Source organism: Eulemur rufifrons, chromosome 6, assembly GCF_041146395.1.
Source record: "Eulemur rufifrons isolate Redbay chromosome 6, OSU_ERuf_1, whole genome shotgun sequence".
Taxonomy (NCBI): domain Eukaryota; kingdom Metazoa; phylum Chordata; class Mammalia; order Primates; family Lemuridae; genus Eulemur; species Eulemur rufifrons.
Window position 1 is genome coordinate 3,832,620 of NC_090988.1, and position 19,466 is coordinate 3,852,085.

Here is a 19,466-nt window from a genome sequence, read left to right on the forward strand (position 1 = left end):
ACAGGCTGGCTGACTGTGCTAACGCTGGGCGAATTGTCTGCACTTGACTGCCGGGGAGTAGAGAGGAGGCAGCCTGGGGAGGGGACGCTTCAGCCGTGATGGTGCCCAGAAGCGCACCTCCTACCCCGTCCTCACCCCGTCCTCGCCTCTGCCTCGGAGCACGCGGGGGAGGAGGGGTCGCACACACGCTGCCCGGGAGCGGCGCTTCTGCTGCGTGTAGGTTTTGCGTGGAATGCAGCCTGCATGGTTACACCAGGTGGACGAAGCTAGTGAGACCCCATTAAACAAGGCTCTCTCTGGCTGAACTTCTCAAGACTTTAATATTAATTTCAAAGGGCACATTGAACTGCCAAAAGGGGGATATGCTTCATAGAGTTTCCCAAATGCGCTGGACCACAAAACATTTTTCCTGTAGCATGTGTCAGGACTGGTGTTCCCTGGAATCCACTTTGGGAAATAATGGTTTAAGGCCCAGATCTGCCACTAACTAGTTGTGTGAGCTTTGTTAAACAAGAATAAATCATACCTGCCTAGCTGGGGCCAGGAAAGTATTATAACATGGACAAACAGGCTTTATAAACTGTAAAGTGCGATACGAGTAGTACTCTGCAAGATGGTGCTACTACTTATTTGCATGAAGCAAACACACTCAGTTTCCCAGAGAACATTTCACTGTGAGTCAAAACAAAACAAAAAAATAAGTAAATAAAGGTTTTAAAAACTAGTTTTGTTCCTGACTAGGTATGAGACTTGATCTCTCTTGACCTATATTTTGACATCTGCAAAATGGTTGTACTCACAATGCCAGCCCTCTTTCCTCCTTGCGCTTGCTGTAAGGATGAAATACGCACCGTGGCTGTGCAGGTGCTTTGAGAAACCGGGAAGGACCGTAAGCTGCGAGGCGTGGTAACCAGTGTTGCACGTGGACGCCCCCAAGTCAGTCCCGTCTGTGCTGGCAGCAGAGAGGAGGTGCTGTAGGAGGGGTGGGCTGGTGGGAGAAAGGACAGTGCCCAGCAATCTTCACTCCTACTTAGGGTGGGGGAGCCTGTCTGAGCGTGTCACTGGGGGCGAAGAGGAGGCGCACGTGAGGGAACGCAGTCTGCGATGACACGGACAGGAAGGGCCCCTCGCTCTGCCTCTGGGAGGCAGCGCAGGCTCTGGGCCTGGTCTCCCGGGGGCGGGCAGCTGGCCAGGAGGGGCGAGGTTGGCCTCCCAGCACACATGGGGCTGTCCGGTGTGCACTGTGGGGGACCCTGCCCTGGGGGTGGGAGAATGAATGCCACTCCGCAAACCAGCTGGGCAGTCCTGGGCAAGTTACTGTCACCCCTGGGCCTCCATGCCACCCTGTAAAATGAGGATAAGAAGATCAACGCTAAACAATCGTGAGGTCCAAATCCAAGCTCAGCTGTTTGGAACACAGTGGGAAGTGTTATTATGCGTTTATTCACATTTATTGAGCATCGGCCGTGTGCCTCTCACTGTGTCCTGCGCTGTGAGCCGGGCACCGTGCGCGCCTCTGTGGACACATCGCTGCGTTTAACCGTCACCACAGTCCCGAGAGGTACCTGTTATCACTCACACTTTCACACAAGCAAGTGAAACTCAGGAAAGAGAAATAACTCGCCCACGCCACACGGCTAATGGACGGCAGCGCCCAGGACTGCGTGAAGCCCCGACCTGAGCTCAGCGTTAAAGGCCCCTCCTTGCTCTCAGGCCCCCTGCAGAGCCTGGGGGACCCCCTGCCCTGCCACCGCTGCCGGCTCCTCCTGTTCCGCACACCTCGTGCTTCCTGCCACCGGTGCCCCGTCCTGATCCAGGAAGGAGGCCCTGCCATCCTCTCTTTGGGCCCGAGGACACCCTCCTTCGTTTCCCATCCCCCACTCTCTGCACGCTGCTCCCTGCCAGCCTGTGCTCCGTAATGCTGTCACCCTGGGGTCCTCATCTCCACCCCATTCGTCCCTCATCAGGGCTGGTCATCAGGCCATGGAAGACTGAGCACCTACCACCCTGAAAAGCTCTTAGACGACAGAGCAGGCAGGCAGGCGGTGCTGGGCGACAGCCAGCCGAGACCCCCGCTCCGGACGATGTCTCTGAGGCTCCTGGCTCTCCCCGTCCACCACACAGCATGAGGACACCACCATCCCTGCAGATCTCCTCTCTGCAGGGCAGCTGCGAGTTACCTTGGCTCATTCCCTCTCCAGCGATGAAGAGATTGTTCTAAACCTGCTGCCCCACCAGCTCTGCTCCTGGCTTCCGAGGCCATTAAGTTTCATTATAACAAATAAACACCACAATGACATTTATAAGTTACCACTGAGCGCAGAAGCACAAATATGAAGCACATAAACTGCATTTGATCTAAATAATTACTGCAGGCAATATTGGGCTTAGTCTGAGCTGGCAGCCAGGTACCGAGTAATTTATTAGATTGTGTAAGGCAGTGTTGCACGTTGAGTTTTTCATTATTGTGTCTCTTTCCCTCTCTGTGACCTAAATGGGTTAGAGGAGTTTAGACGGTGCAAGGCCAAACAAAGACAGACTTTGCTCAAGCAGATTAAGGCCAGGAACGCCGGCCAAACGTCCAGGAATGGCCGCTTCCCAAGCAACACTGCACTTGCGAGAGAAGAAAGGGCTTAAGTGATTACCCTGGTGCTGCCAGCCAAGGACAGCCCCTGCACTGCCACCGCTGGCCCAGATACAGAAAGAGGCCCGTGGAGGGAGTGAATGGCAGGGCTGGATGGAGCCCCCAGGACACTGAGCCTGGGCTCCTGCTGCAGACTCTGCCAAAGACCCTCTATCAAAAGGCCCCAGGTAGCCCCGGGCAGCCCCCAACCCCAGTCCCAGACCTCTCCGCCTGTAATAAATGGAGGAGAGGAAGCAGTCTGCCAGCCAACTCTGCAAAACAAAGCGAGGAGAGCTGGCTACGGGCGGTTGTCTCCCTGCCAAACTCGAACTCATAAAGTCTGATTCAGGGGTTGCAATACCTCCTGCTCGGAGGCCCTCCTGCCCCATCTCCCAGCCTCAGTAAATTACCCAATAAGCAGCATGGACCTGTGGTTATTGTGCAGTTAAACGGTATTTGCCCAGTAAATTCTGAGCAGAGTACTAACGGTGATATACAGTAACTAATTACAGACATGAATTCTCTCCCCAAGACGCCAAGTGTTACCAAATATTGCTGCTTTTAGGGGAGGCGGCTTGAAAGCTGCTCGGTTCTCTCCAGTGAAGCCGTGAGTAACTCTCCGATTACGGGGCCGCTGCTGTCTCCAGGGCACTCCAGGCTAGAAAACAGAGATGTCCTGGAGTGCGGGGCAGGCAGGAATGGGGCCACATCTCTCAAGATCGCGCCCATTTGCTGCCCCAGCAGAAGGGCCCAGCCAGGCACCAGCTGCTCCTCCCTGGGTTGTCTCACAGCAAATAAGAGGCTCAGCTCTGCAGGGGCTGCTGCAGGGGCCACGGCTCCCACGGGGCAGGGAATGGAAGTCGTCACTCACCACGCCCAGACTGAGCAGGGAGAGCTGCTGCGGGTGAGCAGCCTTTGCAGCAGCTGTGGGCGGGGGTGCGGGGGCAGAGCCACAACGGCCTGGGTGCAGACCGCTCTAGCCCTACGGCTGGGGCCGGTCTGACCTCAGCCCAAGGGCACCGTGGGACCAAAAGAGGTTTCTCTGGTCCACGGGTGGGGCAGGGGCTGTGCCCTGTGGGCACGTATCTGTGTTTGCAGCACAGCTGGGGCAGTCAGAGGACACAGTAGTCGGTCTCTGCTCTCTGGAGAGGAGACCCCACAGATCAAACACCCTCTGCTGGGCTGGTACTGCTGTGTAAACAAAGGCCACAGCTGGAGTCACATGGAATCTGGGTCTCCCGCACACTGTGACCGTGGGTGGGAAAGAGTCTGCCTCTCCAGATTGTCCGTGTGGAAGTGGCCAGCCTGGAGCTGGGGCTACTCCTGCTTCGAAGGAGCTCTGTCCCCGCTGCTCTCATCCTCCCTGTCACCAGCTCATCCTCTGAGATTCCTGGGCTCAGGGACCCAGCCTGAGCCTCCTGGAGAGAAACCCCTCCCCTCCTCGCCCTGCTCCCCAGCTTGGAATTTCTCCTTACAGACGTTTCCGCTTCACACAGTCCGAAAGGCGGGGCAGTAACTGCAGGTTAGTTCTGTTTCGCTTTCTTTGAAACTGCACTCTCGGTGTCGGTGCAAATAATCCGAGCCCTCGCAGGGGCCCCTGTTCCTGGTGACGGAAGAGCAGACTGAGGGAGAAGAGAGCTGGATTGGGAGGGGACATCCATGGCATTCAAGTCTCCACATGGGGACTGATGACACAACCTTCTCCATGGGCCGTTGTGAGGGTGGATTAAGTAAGATCGTGTGGGTGAAGTGCTTTGTGTAAGAGTGAGTTGTGGTTGATATCCAGAGCCAACCCGAAGGCCAGGCCGACAGTCCCAGGGCAATGAGAAGAAGAATCACTTTTTTAATTAGGACACATATATACCCTGCTCTCAATTATCTGTTGGCAAATTGTCCCCATTCCTGGCAAATGCTATCACCAAGTTTGCGTAATCAAGTCCTCTGTTAACATTTCACGGCTTCTTATTTTGCTCCTGTTTGCGTGAGGCCCAAAGCCAATGGAAGTCCTTTTAAAGGCAAAATCTGTTAATGTCCCCATCCCCCCCAGGGAGTGCTTGAGCCCTAAGACAGCAGCTGGGGAGGGTGGGGTTTCGCCCCCTGGAGCTTTGGGCTCCACCCACTGAGCAGCAGGCAGGGAGGGGACCCCTTCACTGGGTTGTGGGGCTTTTTTAAGTATTAAAAATTCCCGGAACATCAAACACATCCATATTCAAACATGAACATCAAAATCCATTCCAAAGTCAAAAATAAATATTACTTAGGATTATTCACTACTTTGGATTGCCCATCATTTTGGATTATTCCCACCCTTGCTCCTCTCCCTTAACAAAGATGTAAGAGTCCATTGTGTTTGGTCTCCAAGAGGGGAGAAATCGGGGCTTTGCCCTGAGCCGATCCACTTCCCACTGGGAACAGCTCCGGCTGCTGTGAGCACCGGGTCTAGACTGTGATGCTCCGTGCGGGCCAGCGAGGGAGGCGAAGTGCCTGGTGCTGAAGGCCAGCTGCCTCGGCCACACCGTGCGCGCCGGGCCCGGGCCTGTCCGTGGGAGGTGGCCGCGTTGCTCCCCATGGGACGTGGAGCCCGTGAGGACTGCATGGGCCTTCGGGATCCTTGAGCGTTGCGCGAGGGCCCGTGGGTCCACTGCAGAGGCAGGACTCAGTCCCGCCAGTGCTCCCTTCGCTCTGCCCCCACTCGTTTTATACATCAGGGTTCCTCACGAGACAAAAGGCTTACTGAACTGAAAAAGGTGTGAAGATACTGACCTCCCCCAGTGCTGTCGCTGTGCAGCTGGGAACACCAAGGCACACGCGGACAGAGAGGCAGAGGCTTGGTCGCGGCCCACAGTGGCAGAGCCAGAGCCAGGCGGAAGCTGGCCGGAGCCGGTGCCTTGTACACGCGCAGCAGTGATGGGGAAGCCGTCAAAACGCAGATTCCTCGGCCCAGCTCGGACCCACTGCCCCAGAATCTCCGGGTTGGAGCCCAGGAAACTATTTTTTAAGTGAGCTTCCCAGGTGAATTGTCATGCACATGAAAGTTTCGAACCATTTCTGACTGGCAAGGACTATAGCAGCATCAAATTATTATTTATTTTTTTTCAAATGATGCTTGAGACATGGATCTTCCCGAACAGACCAAGTGTCCCTGAAAAATTTACTTTTACTTCCTTGCACCTTGGTTTTATTATTTTCAGCCTTAGGAACCCCCAAAATGCACTTTGGGTGCATTAGAAAACAGAGCATTAGGGTTGGGAGAGGGGCCGACACTGCATTTTACAGGTGAGGAACCTGCGCCTTGGAGAAGGGGAGAGTCAGGCCCAAGGGCACACAGCTAAGAGAGGGCGGAGGGGGCATCAAACCAGTACCTTCTGGGCCCAGGTGCCCCCAGCAAGGGCAAAGCTTCGCGTGTCCCCTCATGTAGTTGTTAGAAAAGGGAGCGAGAGCCGCTGGGCACCATGGGGTCAGCCAGTCTGCGCCCAGCCTCCAGCCTCTCCCGGCAGTCCCCGCACTGATGCCCACCAAGAGGGGCTGTGGGCGCTGCCCTGCCCGCAGCCCAGGCCTGCAGCTCCCTCTCGGGCTGCTGGCGCGATTCCATCCCTGCCCTTCAGCACTGCTTTCTTCCTCCCCTCCTGCTCCTCTGCTTCCCCCTGACGGCACAGTGGGTGCATATCCCAAACCTGAAGACAGGGGAGCCTGCGACTCGGAGAAGGACAGGGACATAGCCGGGGCCCGGGGACAGCAGCAGCAGGCCTGAGACCGCAGCCAGGGTTTGTGCTGCATGGGCTGCCAAGTGTCTCCCATCTCCACCCTCCCCGCCACCACACACTCCCTCTGCACTGCCCGTCCCTGTCTCCGGTGGCCCTGCAGGGGACCTCAGGCAGGATGGACGGGCTCCTCACAGACACCTGGAGTCAGTATTTCCAGCAGCACTTGTCAATGTCTTCCTGGCATCCAGGCCTCGGCTGGATCAATGGAGGAGTCCCTCTCCCTGCCACTAATGAGCACGGTGCAGGCTCTGGCTGGAGCTGGGAGGCTGGTAATCAGTAGGCAAAGGATTTATGGTAACTTTGGACTCGGCCAGCCCGATTGCTCTTCATTAAAGATCCGGCTGTCTAGAACAACCTTGGTGGACCGTGTGTCCTGGGAGAGAGGTGTGGGGCTGGGAGAAGCGCAGGCTGCCCGGGAACAGGGCCGGGAGAACACGCCCTCTGACTTGCTGCCCTCTTCTCCAGCCCCGGGCAGAGCAGTCTGTCTCTCCTACGTAAGCCCAAACAAAATTCCAGCACAACTTCCGGAACATTCATGATCTTGGCAAGCTTCTCCTCACCTGTGTATCAGAATTAAGTTACCTGTGGCTGTAAATGGCAATGTTGAGGTTGAAGATGTTTCTAAGTCTCTCTCCTGGTAGAGGTCTAGGAGAAACCAACGATGAAGACAAGGCCCCATCTTCCACCTCTGTCCGGTTCTCCCGGCTTCTGTGTTTATATTTGTAATCCCAGTCCCAAGGAAGAAGGTTATTCTGGATGATCACTTGCCATCCTGACTGGGCTCGAAGCCTGTGCAAACCTTGGTAGGAGTCAGACGTCCCACCCAAGGCAGCTGCTGCTGACACTCCTAGCTTGAAGTAACCTTGTCCCTCTTAGATAGTCACATCAACATCTATAACTGTGCATATTTGGAGAATTCTCAGGTTAATACCAAATGAGAGGATCCCGAAAAATGCTTCTCCTACTGCCTGGCCCATGTGAGTGTCCACTGTGAGTTATACCTTTTCCCCAGCGCCAGACCCATGGACCCAACCACGTACGAACATCTGCACCTGAGCCATCCCCGGACCCTGTCCGTCCGCATCCACGCTGAACTCACTGTCTCGCCTCAGACCTGCTTCCCCTCCTGAGCAGCAAACGGCTCCATCATCGGCCACCCGGCCCGCCCTGCCAACCAGGGGCTGGGCCTTGGTGCCTTCGCGTCCCTCATCCCCGTTCGAGTGCTATCAGTGCTACTTCCAAGTGGCTCCCGAATCCGTTCTCGTTCCACTGACGCAGCGCTGGCCTGAGCCTCAGGACAGCCAGTCTCCTGTCTTCGGATTCCCTCCTCCGTCCCCCGCACGCTCGCCACTGTGATCCTCCCAAAACTCAGATCTGGGCACGTGCGTCAAAAACCCTGGCTGACTTCTCATGAAGTGCAGACTTCCTGGCACGCATCCGAGGGCCCACACAATCAGACCCCCAGGACTTTCTAGATTTGCACCCTACCAAATGCATCCGCACGCACATGCTCCAGACACACATCATACCGGGTCCCTAAGGTAGTGACAGCTGCCATGGTGGAGGGTAGGCAGGGCCCTGTGCACGGGACACGAAATGTCCCATTTCATTCTCACAAACAACCCAACAAGTAGCAATTGCTGTCCCGACAGGGAAACCAGCTCTGAGAAACTAAGCAATTTGCCCAGGCCGCTCAACGGCAGTGCCAGGAAAGAGCCCAGACCTTGTGGCATCAATGCCCTATTCCCTGCACACGTCCTGGGTGCCACGCTGTGCCGTGGCCGTTCTCCATCCCGGGGACTGCCCCCCTCTCCTCATCTTGCTTACCCTCCAGGGCATTCCAGGGGCCCACCCTCCTGTGACCCTTCCTTGGGACTGTCTATGCCTCGCTTTGGCACTAATTGTGTAAGGCCTTTTAGTCCAGTTTCTTGGGCTTCCTCTAGGCTCTGAGCCCCTCGTCAGCAGAAGATGAGGCAGGCCTTCCCTAGACCCAACACCAGCCTGGCCCTGGGCACTGCTGAGTGGCCCCTGCCCCTGCCTGAGGCCAGCGTGGTGCCCCTGGGGCTGGCACACTCAGCAGCAGCCCTTGGACCTCCCAAAAATCAGCTTTATCAGTTAGTCAACCTGTGTGGGCCAGAACATACCCCATCACCCTGCTCCTGCTCCCTGGGGTAGGCCATGGCAGGGCATTCTGGAAGCTTCCTGAAGCTCACTCTCCTGTGCTAGGAGCAGGCCCAGTGCCGAGCAGCAGGAGAACAGCAGAAGTTCAGACATGGGCTTGCAGGTGTGATCTCAGTCCTGCCTCGTGCCTGGCCCTTCTGGCCCCGTCTGGCATCAGGAGAGCAGCGCCGGCTCGCTCCCTCCCCCCTTTCCTTCTCAGGACAGGGACAGTTGCCCTTGATCTCGTAAGAGGCAATTTGTGAACTCTAGGCTGGGAGGGAGCTGGCGATGAAAGATGAAAATCCCCGGTGCGAGGGTTCCTGAGCCTTCCTCAGTGGGGCCCTAATGACAGAGCAGACGGTGACATTTGAGCCCGTTCTACATGGCTGACCGGCTGGGATGGCGACAGTGGCCAGGCCGCAGGGGCTCACACTCTGGGCTCTCCCCGCACGACCTGTGGAGAAGCAGGTGTCTGCCCGGCCCAGCTTCGGCTTTGTAAAACCTCTATTCCCAGCTCCGGGCCCCTGCGTGCCGGGGGTGCCTGGCCCAGCGTTGGTGCCAGGCCCAAGGCAGACCCGTAGGAAGTGGTGAAGCGGCCCACCAAGACTGTGTGTGTGAGGCCTCTCCTCCTCACGGCGGCTTCGCCCAGTACGTGCGTCATCCCCGCTGTGCAGATGAGGAAACTGAGGCACTGCCAGGCCCAGGGCCAAAGTTCTTCCCAAGCCTGACTGCCCTGTGTTCACTGTCCTGTCCAGGACCTAGGCCCAGCAGGTGGCCCATCGGTCACGTGTTCCAAGCGGCAGCTGAGGGCCACTCATCGTCTTTGCCGGTGTTTTCTCCCAGCCCAGAACGACATTTCTCCTCCCTCACCTGCCCCACACCACGAGTCCTCTGGGAAGCCTGCTCTGTTTCCTCCCCACGGCCTCCATGTGCGAAGCAGACCTTTCTTGAACTCCGAAAGAACTTTATATGACCTCTGTATGACCAACCCCTTTTTCCCTGGTAGTCTGGTGACCTGCGTTCAAGCGTGACCATCCACAGGTGCTCAGTAAGTTTCAGTGGCTGTCCTGGGAGGGACAGGCAGGGACAGGCAGGGGCAGGCAGGGGCAGGCAGGGTTCCAGCTGGGCGGCCCCCAGCAGGGCCGTGAGGGTGAGCGTGTGCGTGTGTGTGTGCAGAGCGCCGGGCTTCCCGGACGCAAGGCGCGCACCCCCGACCAGCCAGGGGACCCTCACGTGCCCGTTCAGGTCTGGCTGGGATTAACCCTGAAGACACAGGTTACCCTCAACCTGCCGCTGGGGCAAAGGTCAGGCCCAAGTGGCCAGGCCAAGAGAAGGGAGGAAAAGAGTGAGCACATCTCCTCATTGCCCCTGAGCTGCCCTCTGAGTACGGACGGAAAGCGGGGGCTGCAGGGAGACACAGGGGCGGGTTCAGTGCCCGTCTCCACGAGGGCCCCGGGGCAGGGTTTGCACTGCCCGAGGCTTATGTCCTCGGCTGTGCTACCTGCCCCGAATCCCTCGCTGATCTTTGCACCAGTCTGTGCTGAATTCGTGCCTCTCACCAGCACCATGGAACCGCAGTGCAGTGCCACCATGGGGTGGCAACAGACCTGGGACACTGGAGTGCTAGAATGCGTCCCCAAAACATTTGTGGCTGGCAGTTGTGGGTAGCAGGGGTGGGTGCGCGTCATGGCTCCGCTGAGCCTGGCATGGGAGGGCCCTGACCACAAAGGGCACCAGGACACCGGGCTGTCCCTCTACCTGTCCATACACGCACCACAGCGCCAAGGGCTCCAGGGCCTTCAGGACCATCCAGACCACTGTGTTTTCCAGAGGCCCTGGGGGTGGTCTTGACGGCAGGGTGGAGAGGGAGACGGTTGCAGGGGCTGGGGAAGGGGAACGGGAGTGGGGAGGGCGAGGAGAGAGGGGTTCTAGAAGCCACAGGGGCTTGCACACCTGCTGCCTCAGCTTGCACTTCAGGAACAGAAAAAAATTCATCCCCAAGATTCTAAACTAGAGGCTTTCCGACATTCTGTAAGAATAAGAGGAATTTGTTCGATCAAAATCTGAAGCGGTTGACAAAGAATAGAAGCAGGAAAGATCTGGCTGCAGAAGGGGTGGGGCTGGAGGCCAGTTCCATCAGCCCCAGACGCCTCACAGCCACCGCAAGACCCTCCCGCCAGCAACTTGGCCTGCAGCCCCAGCCTTCCACGGCAAAACGCCTCTTCTCTCCCCGAGATCACTGGCGACCCAGCAGGGTCTTCAGCACTTTAACTGTTTTTCTGGAAGTCGGTAGGGACCTCTGGAGCCGGATGGTGATGGTTCATTCCGTGCTAATGCGTGCTGCGTGCCAGTCCCCAAGAAGGGACCAAGGGGAAGGTGTGCCCAGCTGAGAGCCTGGGCCAGTGGAGACGCAGGAATGAGTGCTTGTGGGGGCTTCTGAGAAAGGCGGCGTGGAGCAGCCCTGGGGAGGCAGACGCTGAGCGCAGAGCTTCTGAGAGCAGCGCAGAGGCTGTGGAGACCACTGGCAGGGCTGGCTCTGCAAGGCCGAGTGGGGCTGGGACCACCTGACAGGAGGGCACTGTCTGCCTGCCCCCAGCTCTGCCCCCCAACCACAGCCCCGAGGGCCCACCCAACGCCCTTCCCAGGCCGGGCTGCGCCTCCCTGGAGTGCAGCCGCTGCCAGGGCTCCGCACTGCCTTCCACCGGCCACGCCGCCCCCAGCCCCCTGCCTTGGCCACGGCGCCACCTGGCTGCCCACGTGCCCCAGGCACCGGCCTGCACGTGGAAGGCAGGTGGAAGGCAGGTTCCTGTCAGACGTGGAACCAAGGCAGCCCCTGGTGGCCCAGGAAACCCCCTGGCCCCGCCAAGCCCAGTGACCCTGCAGCCAAGTGGGATAGTTCTGTCCAGCTCGCCCCCCAGCCTGGCTTGGCTCACGGGGGCGGGCATGGCCCCGGCGTCGTGCTCACCTACTGCACATGCCAGCGTCCAGCCGCACCTGAGCACACAGGGAACTACACCATGGTCCTCCCACCAAGGGGAGAATCTGTTCTTGTCTTTAGTGAAAACTTGTCTCTTCAATAAGTTACTAGGCACTGATTAAAACCCCCCTTGTCCCCCTCCCTTCAGTAGAGAGCCACCTGCCATTCCGGGTGGAGCTCAGGCGGAAGGGCTCTGGGCGCGGAGCGGCCCTGGGGAGAGAGGCGGGTGTGCCCTGGGCACGCACTGCCAGGCAGGCCTAGCCAAGCGGCCTGGACGGCACCTCAGCCTCTCTCCCCTTCTCCCCGCCGCGCCCTCCTGCGGTGGCGTCACTGCCCCCGTCACAGACAGGTGCCAGGGCCAAACCCGGGCTGCTCTGCTCCCCAAGCCCACGGTTCCCACTGCACTGTCTGCCTCCATCCCGGGCCCTGGCGAGGAGCTCGAGGGCTCTTTGCAGGGACAGGGTGGCCCGCAGGACCTGCAGGCCTGTGTTCCCCTTCTCGGGAAGCTGCCCTGGCCAGCCCGGCAGCCCGGCCGCCCGGCCCCCAGAGCACCGTGCCCACGGCACAGGGACATAGTGCACACCCTCCTTTGTAACTGTCCTCGAGACTCCTCCGCACTGGCCAGGGGCAGCGGGTGAGGGGTCTAGGGTGGGTTCTGAGAGCGTCCAGGGCACGAGGGCTGCGTGGTAGAGTGCGCGAGGCCCAGTACGGACCCGAGGCTACAGCGCTGGAGCAGCTGCGGGGCTGACACCTCCCCCTGACAGTGCGGGGCCCCTGGCTGCACCGCCACGTGGGTCTGACGCGCGCCCGTCTCGGAGGACTCTCAGGAAAGTCATACAGTAGCCCAAGTAGAGCTCCATGACGTGCTGACCACTCAGTGAAAGTTAGCTGTTACTAATCTAATAACAATAAAAATGTTATCACAGGTAAGGTTATAATGCACTATATAATATGTACGTATATAAAATGCCAGTAATCACAGCGATTACTTCTCTTTCTTTCATGCCGCCCCAATGCAATGTTGTTGACCCCTGCTGGGGAGCAGACTGTGTATGCAAATTCAGGGAGAGCAAAGAAATCACATTTCACGCCAAAGACCCTCTTTAGACCTGAGCAGGCTGCCCGGTTGGGGCAGTGACTACTTGCTTGAGAATGAAAACCCAGGTCTGCCACCAAACGTGGGACAGCGGGAGGACACAGGTGCAGCCACAGGCCCGTGGGTGTGAGCTGACTCCGGGACCTCGGACAGGTCCTTCGTGTCTGGGGGCCTCAGTTCATCTGTGAACATCAGTAACGATGGCCACATGTGACCCAGCCTCTGGGGTCTCTCACGAGTAACTTGGTTACTTTTTGCCTTTAGGCTCTGGCCCTTCCCTTCCGCTCCCCACCTTTCTCCTGTGTGGTGTGCTCCGCACAGGGTCTGCCTGGTCGGCCGTTTGTAAGCAGAAGCCGTTTTCCTACAGCGGCCACAGATCTCAGGAGATAAACTAGAATAGGCAAGCCACAGCGCACAGGCTCACTTAACGGAGGGGACTCAGCATCCCCACGTGGTTGGACACTGGGACACAAGACGGATAAGACAGCTCTGGCCCTGCCCTTAGGAAGTGCACCTTTTTTCCAGCATCTGACATATAGTAGGTGCTCAGTAAGGGCTTGGAGAAATTGAGGGAGATGAAAAGGGAGGAAACACGAGGGGAGAAATCGCGAAGATGCCCTGGGTCACAGGAGCTGTCTGGGAAGAAAGCTGGGCCTGGGTGGGGTTGCTTGGGGAGGCCTGGGGCAGAGGGTGCACCCCAGGATGATGGAACAGTGAGGACACGAGCAGGTGACATCGGTGACCAGCTGACACAGGGATGCCGTTGAGCACCTGGGGAGAGGAGAAGTCGGATTTCAGAGAAGCTTGCAGTCCGGGCTGGGAGGCTGGGTGTTCCCTGCAGGCAGTGGAGAGCCATGAGATTCCACCAGCTGAAAAGGGAGGAAACACAAGAAAAGTGGTGATTTAAGAAGAAAAACCCAGGGCAGTGTGTGTGACGGGTGGGGCGAGGAGAGCCCTCCGTCTGTTGCCAGAGCCAGGCTGGGGCGACAAGGTGCTGGGCTTGCGCGATGGCAGGGGGGACAGAGAAGAAAAGGTGAGGCTGAGAGAGGTGGGGAGAGAGGCTGGGCCACACTCGGCGATGGTGACAGATTAAAAATAAAGCGCCATGGCTCACGCCTGTAGTCCCAGCTACCGGGGAGGCTGAGGTGGGAGGATCACCTGACCCCAGGATGTCAAGGCTACAGTGAGCTGTGATGGTGCCACTGCACTCCAGCCTGGGTGACAGAGCAAGACCCTATCCCCCCCAAAATAAAAGCTAAAACATGGAAAGGGGCACTGACAGCCAGGCTCCATGCCAGGAGCACGTCACTGGGCGGATGGAAAGCCGGGTGGAGGGCGCGGCCGGGGGCGGGGGTGGGGGGGCCGCGTCTACCCCGGGAGCAGGACCTGGGTGTGATGGGAGCACAGCTGCCGGGGCCTGCGGGGTGGGCCGGGCCCAGCCACCTGCTTCTCACAGGCAACAGAGCACCCACCCCACCGCAGGGGTCCATGGGTGTGTGCGGAATAAACGGACGTCCCCAAGGAGCTCACCGTGTCCTTGAGGCTCTGCGCAGGAGGTGACAGAAACCATCCAGGATCATCCACATTCCCCTTCTCTGGAGCAGGGATACAGTGGTGGCAGCTGCGGGGAGGCAGGAGCGTCCCTGGGCGCGACAGCGCGGCCCCACCCCTTACCTCGCCTGTGATCCACTCTGCACACTCAGGAGCACGTCGTTTAAGATCTGTAGAAAAAGCATCTCACTGATGTAAAAAAAAAAAAGTAATTTTAATATAATGTACAAAAATTAAAATTAGACTGAAAAGGGAAATTGTCAATTAGAGTACTAACTGTCCCCCTCTACAAAAATAATTTGCAAGTCATGTCTTTTGGATGGTTGTTCAAAACTATCCTGCGTTTCTCCCCCTAGAAACATTCTCCACATAGAAGAGCCGAGCAGGTCCCAGCAGACAAACGTGATTGCAGAAGCCCCCAGGATGGCGGCTGCCGGGCCCTGTGCCCCCGCCCGGCCTGCTCAGATCCACCCACACCGCTCGGCCCCGTCGCTCAGGCTCCTCTCTCCTAGACCCCAGGTGCCTGCCCCTCTCCTGGCTCAGCCGGCCTCCAAAGTGGCCTTGTGGCCACCCGGAAGCTAGCCTGGCTAGCCTGGTCTCACGGTGGCCTCTCCATCAGGGCACCAGACAGGCCAGCCCACCCCGGCCCCCGGGGAGCCTCCTGTGCCCCCCTCCCCAGGCATCCTCACCCGCTCCTCCCGTCCTTCCTCCAAGAGGCAGCAGGACTGGGGGACTGGGACGGCCACCCACTGCAGGTGCTGCCTGGTAATGGCATTTCAGGGGACCTTCTCACTACACGCGCCAGCTCCCAACTGACATCCTGATGACGCCCTCTGACAGCACAGTCTTTGGCAGCCATGGCTGCCTGGGCTCGGTCCTTCTTGCAAGAAAGATTTTGAGATAGAAGAATGAGCTGTGAAATCATCGTTAGAGGAAGGAGAAAAGAGCCTGGGGAGGAGCCCTCCCTGCCACCCCGTCCTGCCCCGTCTGCGTGCCCCCAGCCCCCACCTCCCTCCTTCTCTCCTGCTCTCTTCACTTCACTCTTCCGCTCTTTCTCCTCTCTCATCTCTTCCTTCCTTTTCTATCCTGTTTCGGTGCCAGAAACAGTCTAATTACAACAGAGAACTTGAAGAGACAGAGAGAGAGGGGAAAAAATCACCATACATAGCTGATTAAAATGTCCTATGAAATCTAATTTGTAAAGCTCAAATCAGAATAAGAAGTGTTACTCCCAGAATTCAAGGCCAATTTGATTTCTAATGAGACTCCTCAGAGACCGGCCGAGATCTCAGCAGGTTGTGGCCGGCTACCTTCCTGTCTGCTGAGATGGCATCCCTCGCTGGGGAGAGGCCAGCCCTGCCGTCAGCCCTCCAGCTGCCCTGGCCCGTCCCTGTGCACCAGTGCCCCCTTCCTGAGGTCGCCTGCCACTGAGCGCTCGTCCTATGTGTGGTCTGAGCCCAGGGCTTTGTGTCCCTAGGGTGGGCAGCAGTGTCCAGGAGCTCTGTAGCTGACTCTCCCAGGTCGGGGACGAGAGGCGGTGGCAGCAGCTGTCCCCCCAGGTCCAGTGTGCCCCAGTAAGGTCTCTGACTGCACAGAGCAGGGGTGGGAAAGGGTGAGGGCGCAAAACACAGAGAGACCCCAGCTCAAACTCTAGCTCCACCACTCATTAGCTGTGTGACTTTGGGCAGGTTACTGCACCTCTCTGATCCTGGTTTCTGTGTTGTAAAATGAGGCTATTTCTGCCCTAAAGTATTAATGTAATTAAGTGGATTGCAGGAGAAAGGGGTATGTAAAGCACTGATGGCATTATGGGCCCGATGCTCAGTAAGTGTCAATGTCCCGCTGTCAACTGTGGCCTCCAAGGGAGCATGGATCACGTCACCCCTTTTCTTTAGCAACTGCCGCCAGGACCAGGCTGAGGGGCCCACACTGCATAGCTCAGTGGATGAGAACATGGTCTTCAGAGCCAGAAAGACCTGGGTTCACAGCCTCGCCTGCCACCAGACAGCTCCCCGGGCAATTCAACCACGCCCCAGGCCTCAGTGTCCCAAACCCGTACAAGTGGCACTCCTGATGCCCACAGGAGGGCCGCCGCAGTGGCTGGGGGGAGGGCATGCGCGGACTCGGGCAGGGACCCAGGTACTGCTCCTGCTACGATCTTCACCCCCATGCCTCATTTCCACGCCTGGAAAGTGGGGATAAAAGCAGCACCTACCAGTTTTCGGTGGTTATGAGGATGAGCATATTAACAAGCTAATATTTTAAAACCTCAGACCAGAGCCCAGCGTCTGCACCACTGCCGATGTGTGTGTTCAACGAGACTCTGTGAGCTGAGCAGCTCCCACGGCTCCGTGCTGTCTGGCTGTGAGCTGCGGCTGGGGAGGCGTGGGGGCCACCACTGATTTTCCCCCGAGCAGTCACGAGGCTGCAGGAAAGAAGAGGACAGGGAGGACATGGTGGGACCTGACCACCTGCTCCTCCACCGCTCCTGCCACAGGACCACCACCCAGCCCTCCGAATTTGGCCCTAGGCCTATCTGGGAGGCTCTAAAACAACAAAATGGTTTAACCAAAACTACACCACTCCCCGCCTCCTCCCCTCTTAACAGGCAGGTCCCTGAGCTGGTCCCGCTCCGCGTGGAAGGACGCGCTGAGCTGGGCGTCCGCAGCAGTCGCTCAGTGAAAGGGGAGTGGCGCAGCCCAAGGGTGGCGGTGACGCCCCTGGGAAGCTGGGGTGTGGCTGGGCCAGCGCAAGTGTTAGGGGTCGATGAGCAGAGGGGCTGCAGTTGGGAGCCGGCCCGACAGGAGGTGACAGGACTGGGGCAGGGACCAGAGGGGAAGCGCCGCGGGACCCCAGCAGGAAGCCAGGTGCTGCGGGAGGCTGCTGTCCTGCCCCAGCCTCCGCTCTGCTTGCGTGAGGGAGGGTGGCCTTCCGCCACTGCACCTGCACGCGACTGACCCTGTGCTTGTGTCCCTCCTAGGCCACGTCTACTCCTTCAGCCAGCAGCCCCAGGACCAGGTGGTGGTATCTGGACAGCCGGTGACACTGCTGTGCGCCATCCCGGAATACGATGGCTTCGTTCTATGGATCAAAGATGGCTTGGCCCTGGGTGTGGGCAGGGACCTCTCAAGTGAGTACCTACCCACCCGTCTGCCCCTAGGGAGCACCCAGCTTCCCAGGCGTTTGGGGATCAAATTCCCAGCTTTCTCTGCAGCTCCCTGGGCAGAGTCAGGCTAGGCGAGCCCTGAGTCCAGAGTTCCTGGGACGGAGGGCCCCGACTGTGAGTAACGAACTACAGGTAGCCCCCATTCTGGCTGTCAGTTCCAAACCGAACGAAACGTTGCCCCAGAGAGTCTGCTCCAAAGTCAAACAAGACTCCCATGAAGTCTGATTTCCAGAAATCAAGTGTTCCTGTTTCTTGGCCCAAAATGTATCCCCCACTTATCAAGGCAGGATGATTAAGGAGACAGAAGCACAACCTGGCTCTCCCAGGCTTCCTACCCGCCAGTGAGCCAAGAAGCTGAAAACTCACAAAGAAACCTGGTCGATCTTCGGGGTCATCACGTGATGGGAAGAAAAGAAAAGACAGGACATGTCTCCAAACCTTGTTCAGCCCGCCCAGGCTGCTGTTCAGCAAAGCTGCCCCAGGGGAAGGGGGGTCCCGTGGCTGTTGACGGCTGGCGTGCAGACTCACTGGCTCGTGTTAACTGTCGTGAGTGGGGACCTCGTAAGCCCACACAGATGCCTCTCCAATCCATCCTCTCCCCAGGAGAAGCAAGAATGGAATGGTCCCCGTGGTCCTGTCATGCGTCAGCCGTCACCCTCCTGCCCTGCAGAGAGTAGGCACACGGGTGTTTGCAAGGCTTGGCACAAGCTGGGCATCATTGCCCTGTGCTTTGGGAATGGCTGAGGGTGGAGGAGAAGAGAAAAATATTATTCAGCTAGAAAGCAACTTTGCCTCTCCCATGGCGTACAGCTGTAGGGCGTGAAAACCGAGTGATGCTTGGGAAATTAATATTTTAAAATGGGAGTTATGTCTTGTCAAAAATATGTACTGAGACATTATGGCAAAGGCCAGTAGTAGTCTCCAGGTCTGAATGCTGCAGCCCAGCTGAGCATGGACAGAATACACAAGCATATCTCCAAAATACACTGCGCTGCCATAAAGTGTAAGTGTTCTGGGAACCAGCCAATTCCAGAGACTCTGAACTCCCTTCCCCTAGAGAAACGGGGGAACGATACGACCGTCCCAGCTAGACGCGCTCATGCACCGGGGGCTGTGGGCTCGGCGTCGCCCCGGTGTTGGGTCAGGTGGCCGTCTGGCTTCCTGGCCAGCGGTTTTCAGCCTTCAGTCAGGGACAGGAGCTTGGGTCAGTGGCCAAGAGGAGGCCCAGGTCACGAGGGACCGTTCACAGAGTGGTCGTCGTGGCATAGATGATTGACGCTCTGGCTTCCAGTTCCATAAATGGCTCCTGGAATCCAGGACTGGGGCCTGCTCAGCCCTGAAGGACGGGGGCCTCTCCTGAGCGAGGCTCTGCTTCCCGCCCAGCTTGACTCGCTTGGCCCTCTCCGTGCAGAGCCCGTGAACACAGGCTCCTGACAAAAAAGTAGTTTATGCCCTATATTTGATCACTTGTCCCCAAAATAGCATCATGGCAATAATGACAGATACTTGCATGTTCCATAAATGCTGCTGGCTTGCCTGGTAAGAAAGTAGCATAACAGAACTCAGCTCCACCCGGCAAGTGTTCGTGGAGCACTTGATACTACAGACGTTTTCCGGCAGGGAACCAGGCCCAGTGTGGCGGGACTTCAGCCCGCTGCAGCCCTGTGCTCTCCCGTTTTAACCACGCAGCCCCACCGAGTCTAGCAGGAATGGGACCCTCGCTGAAGACCTAAGTGTCTTTCTGGTCACCAAGGCCAGGAGAATCAGTCAAGGGAAATGATTGAACATTTTTCTTCTGAAAATCTCAAGTACTTGTCAGACGTTATCTCATAACTCTACCATGACCTGGAGGGGGAAAAGAAGGATTTCCCCCTTTGTTTGACAGGTAGACAAAGTCACAGTTGAGAAAGAAGTTGACTCAATTATATAACCCATCCCAAAGCACGAGACTCTGACTCGTAGCCCCAGTGGGCCCAGAAACCTGCCTGCTCTCCCGTAGAAAGATGAAGACTTGTTTGGCTGCCTTGCCTCACTCACTCTTGGTTTAATTTCAGTTAGCCTTGACAGACTACCTACTGTGTGCTAGCGCTTCACATAGGTTATTCTATTTAATCTTCACCGTAAACTTA

General features: G+C 57.7%; 1 protein-coding gene across 1 annotated transcript in view; it reads left to right on the forward strand.

The window, feature by feature from the left end:
- Positions 1 to 19,466, forward strand: part of KIRREL3 (kirre like nephrin family adhesion molecule 3) — a 108,935-nt gene that overhangs the window by 10,014 nt on the left and 79,455 nt on the right. The window contains exon 2 of the mRNA XM_069468644.1: positions 17,152 to 17,301. Coding sequence (XP_069324745.1) covers positions 17,152 to 17,301 — 150 coding nt within the window. The remainder of the gene's footprint in view (positions 1 to 17,151; positions 17,302 to 19,466) is intronic.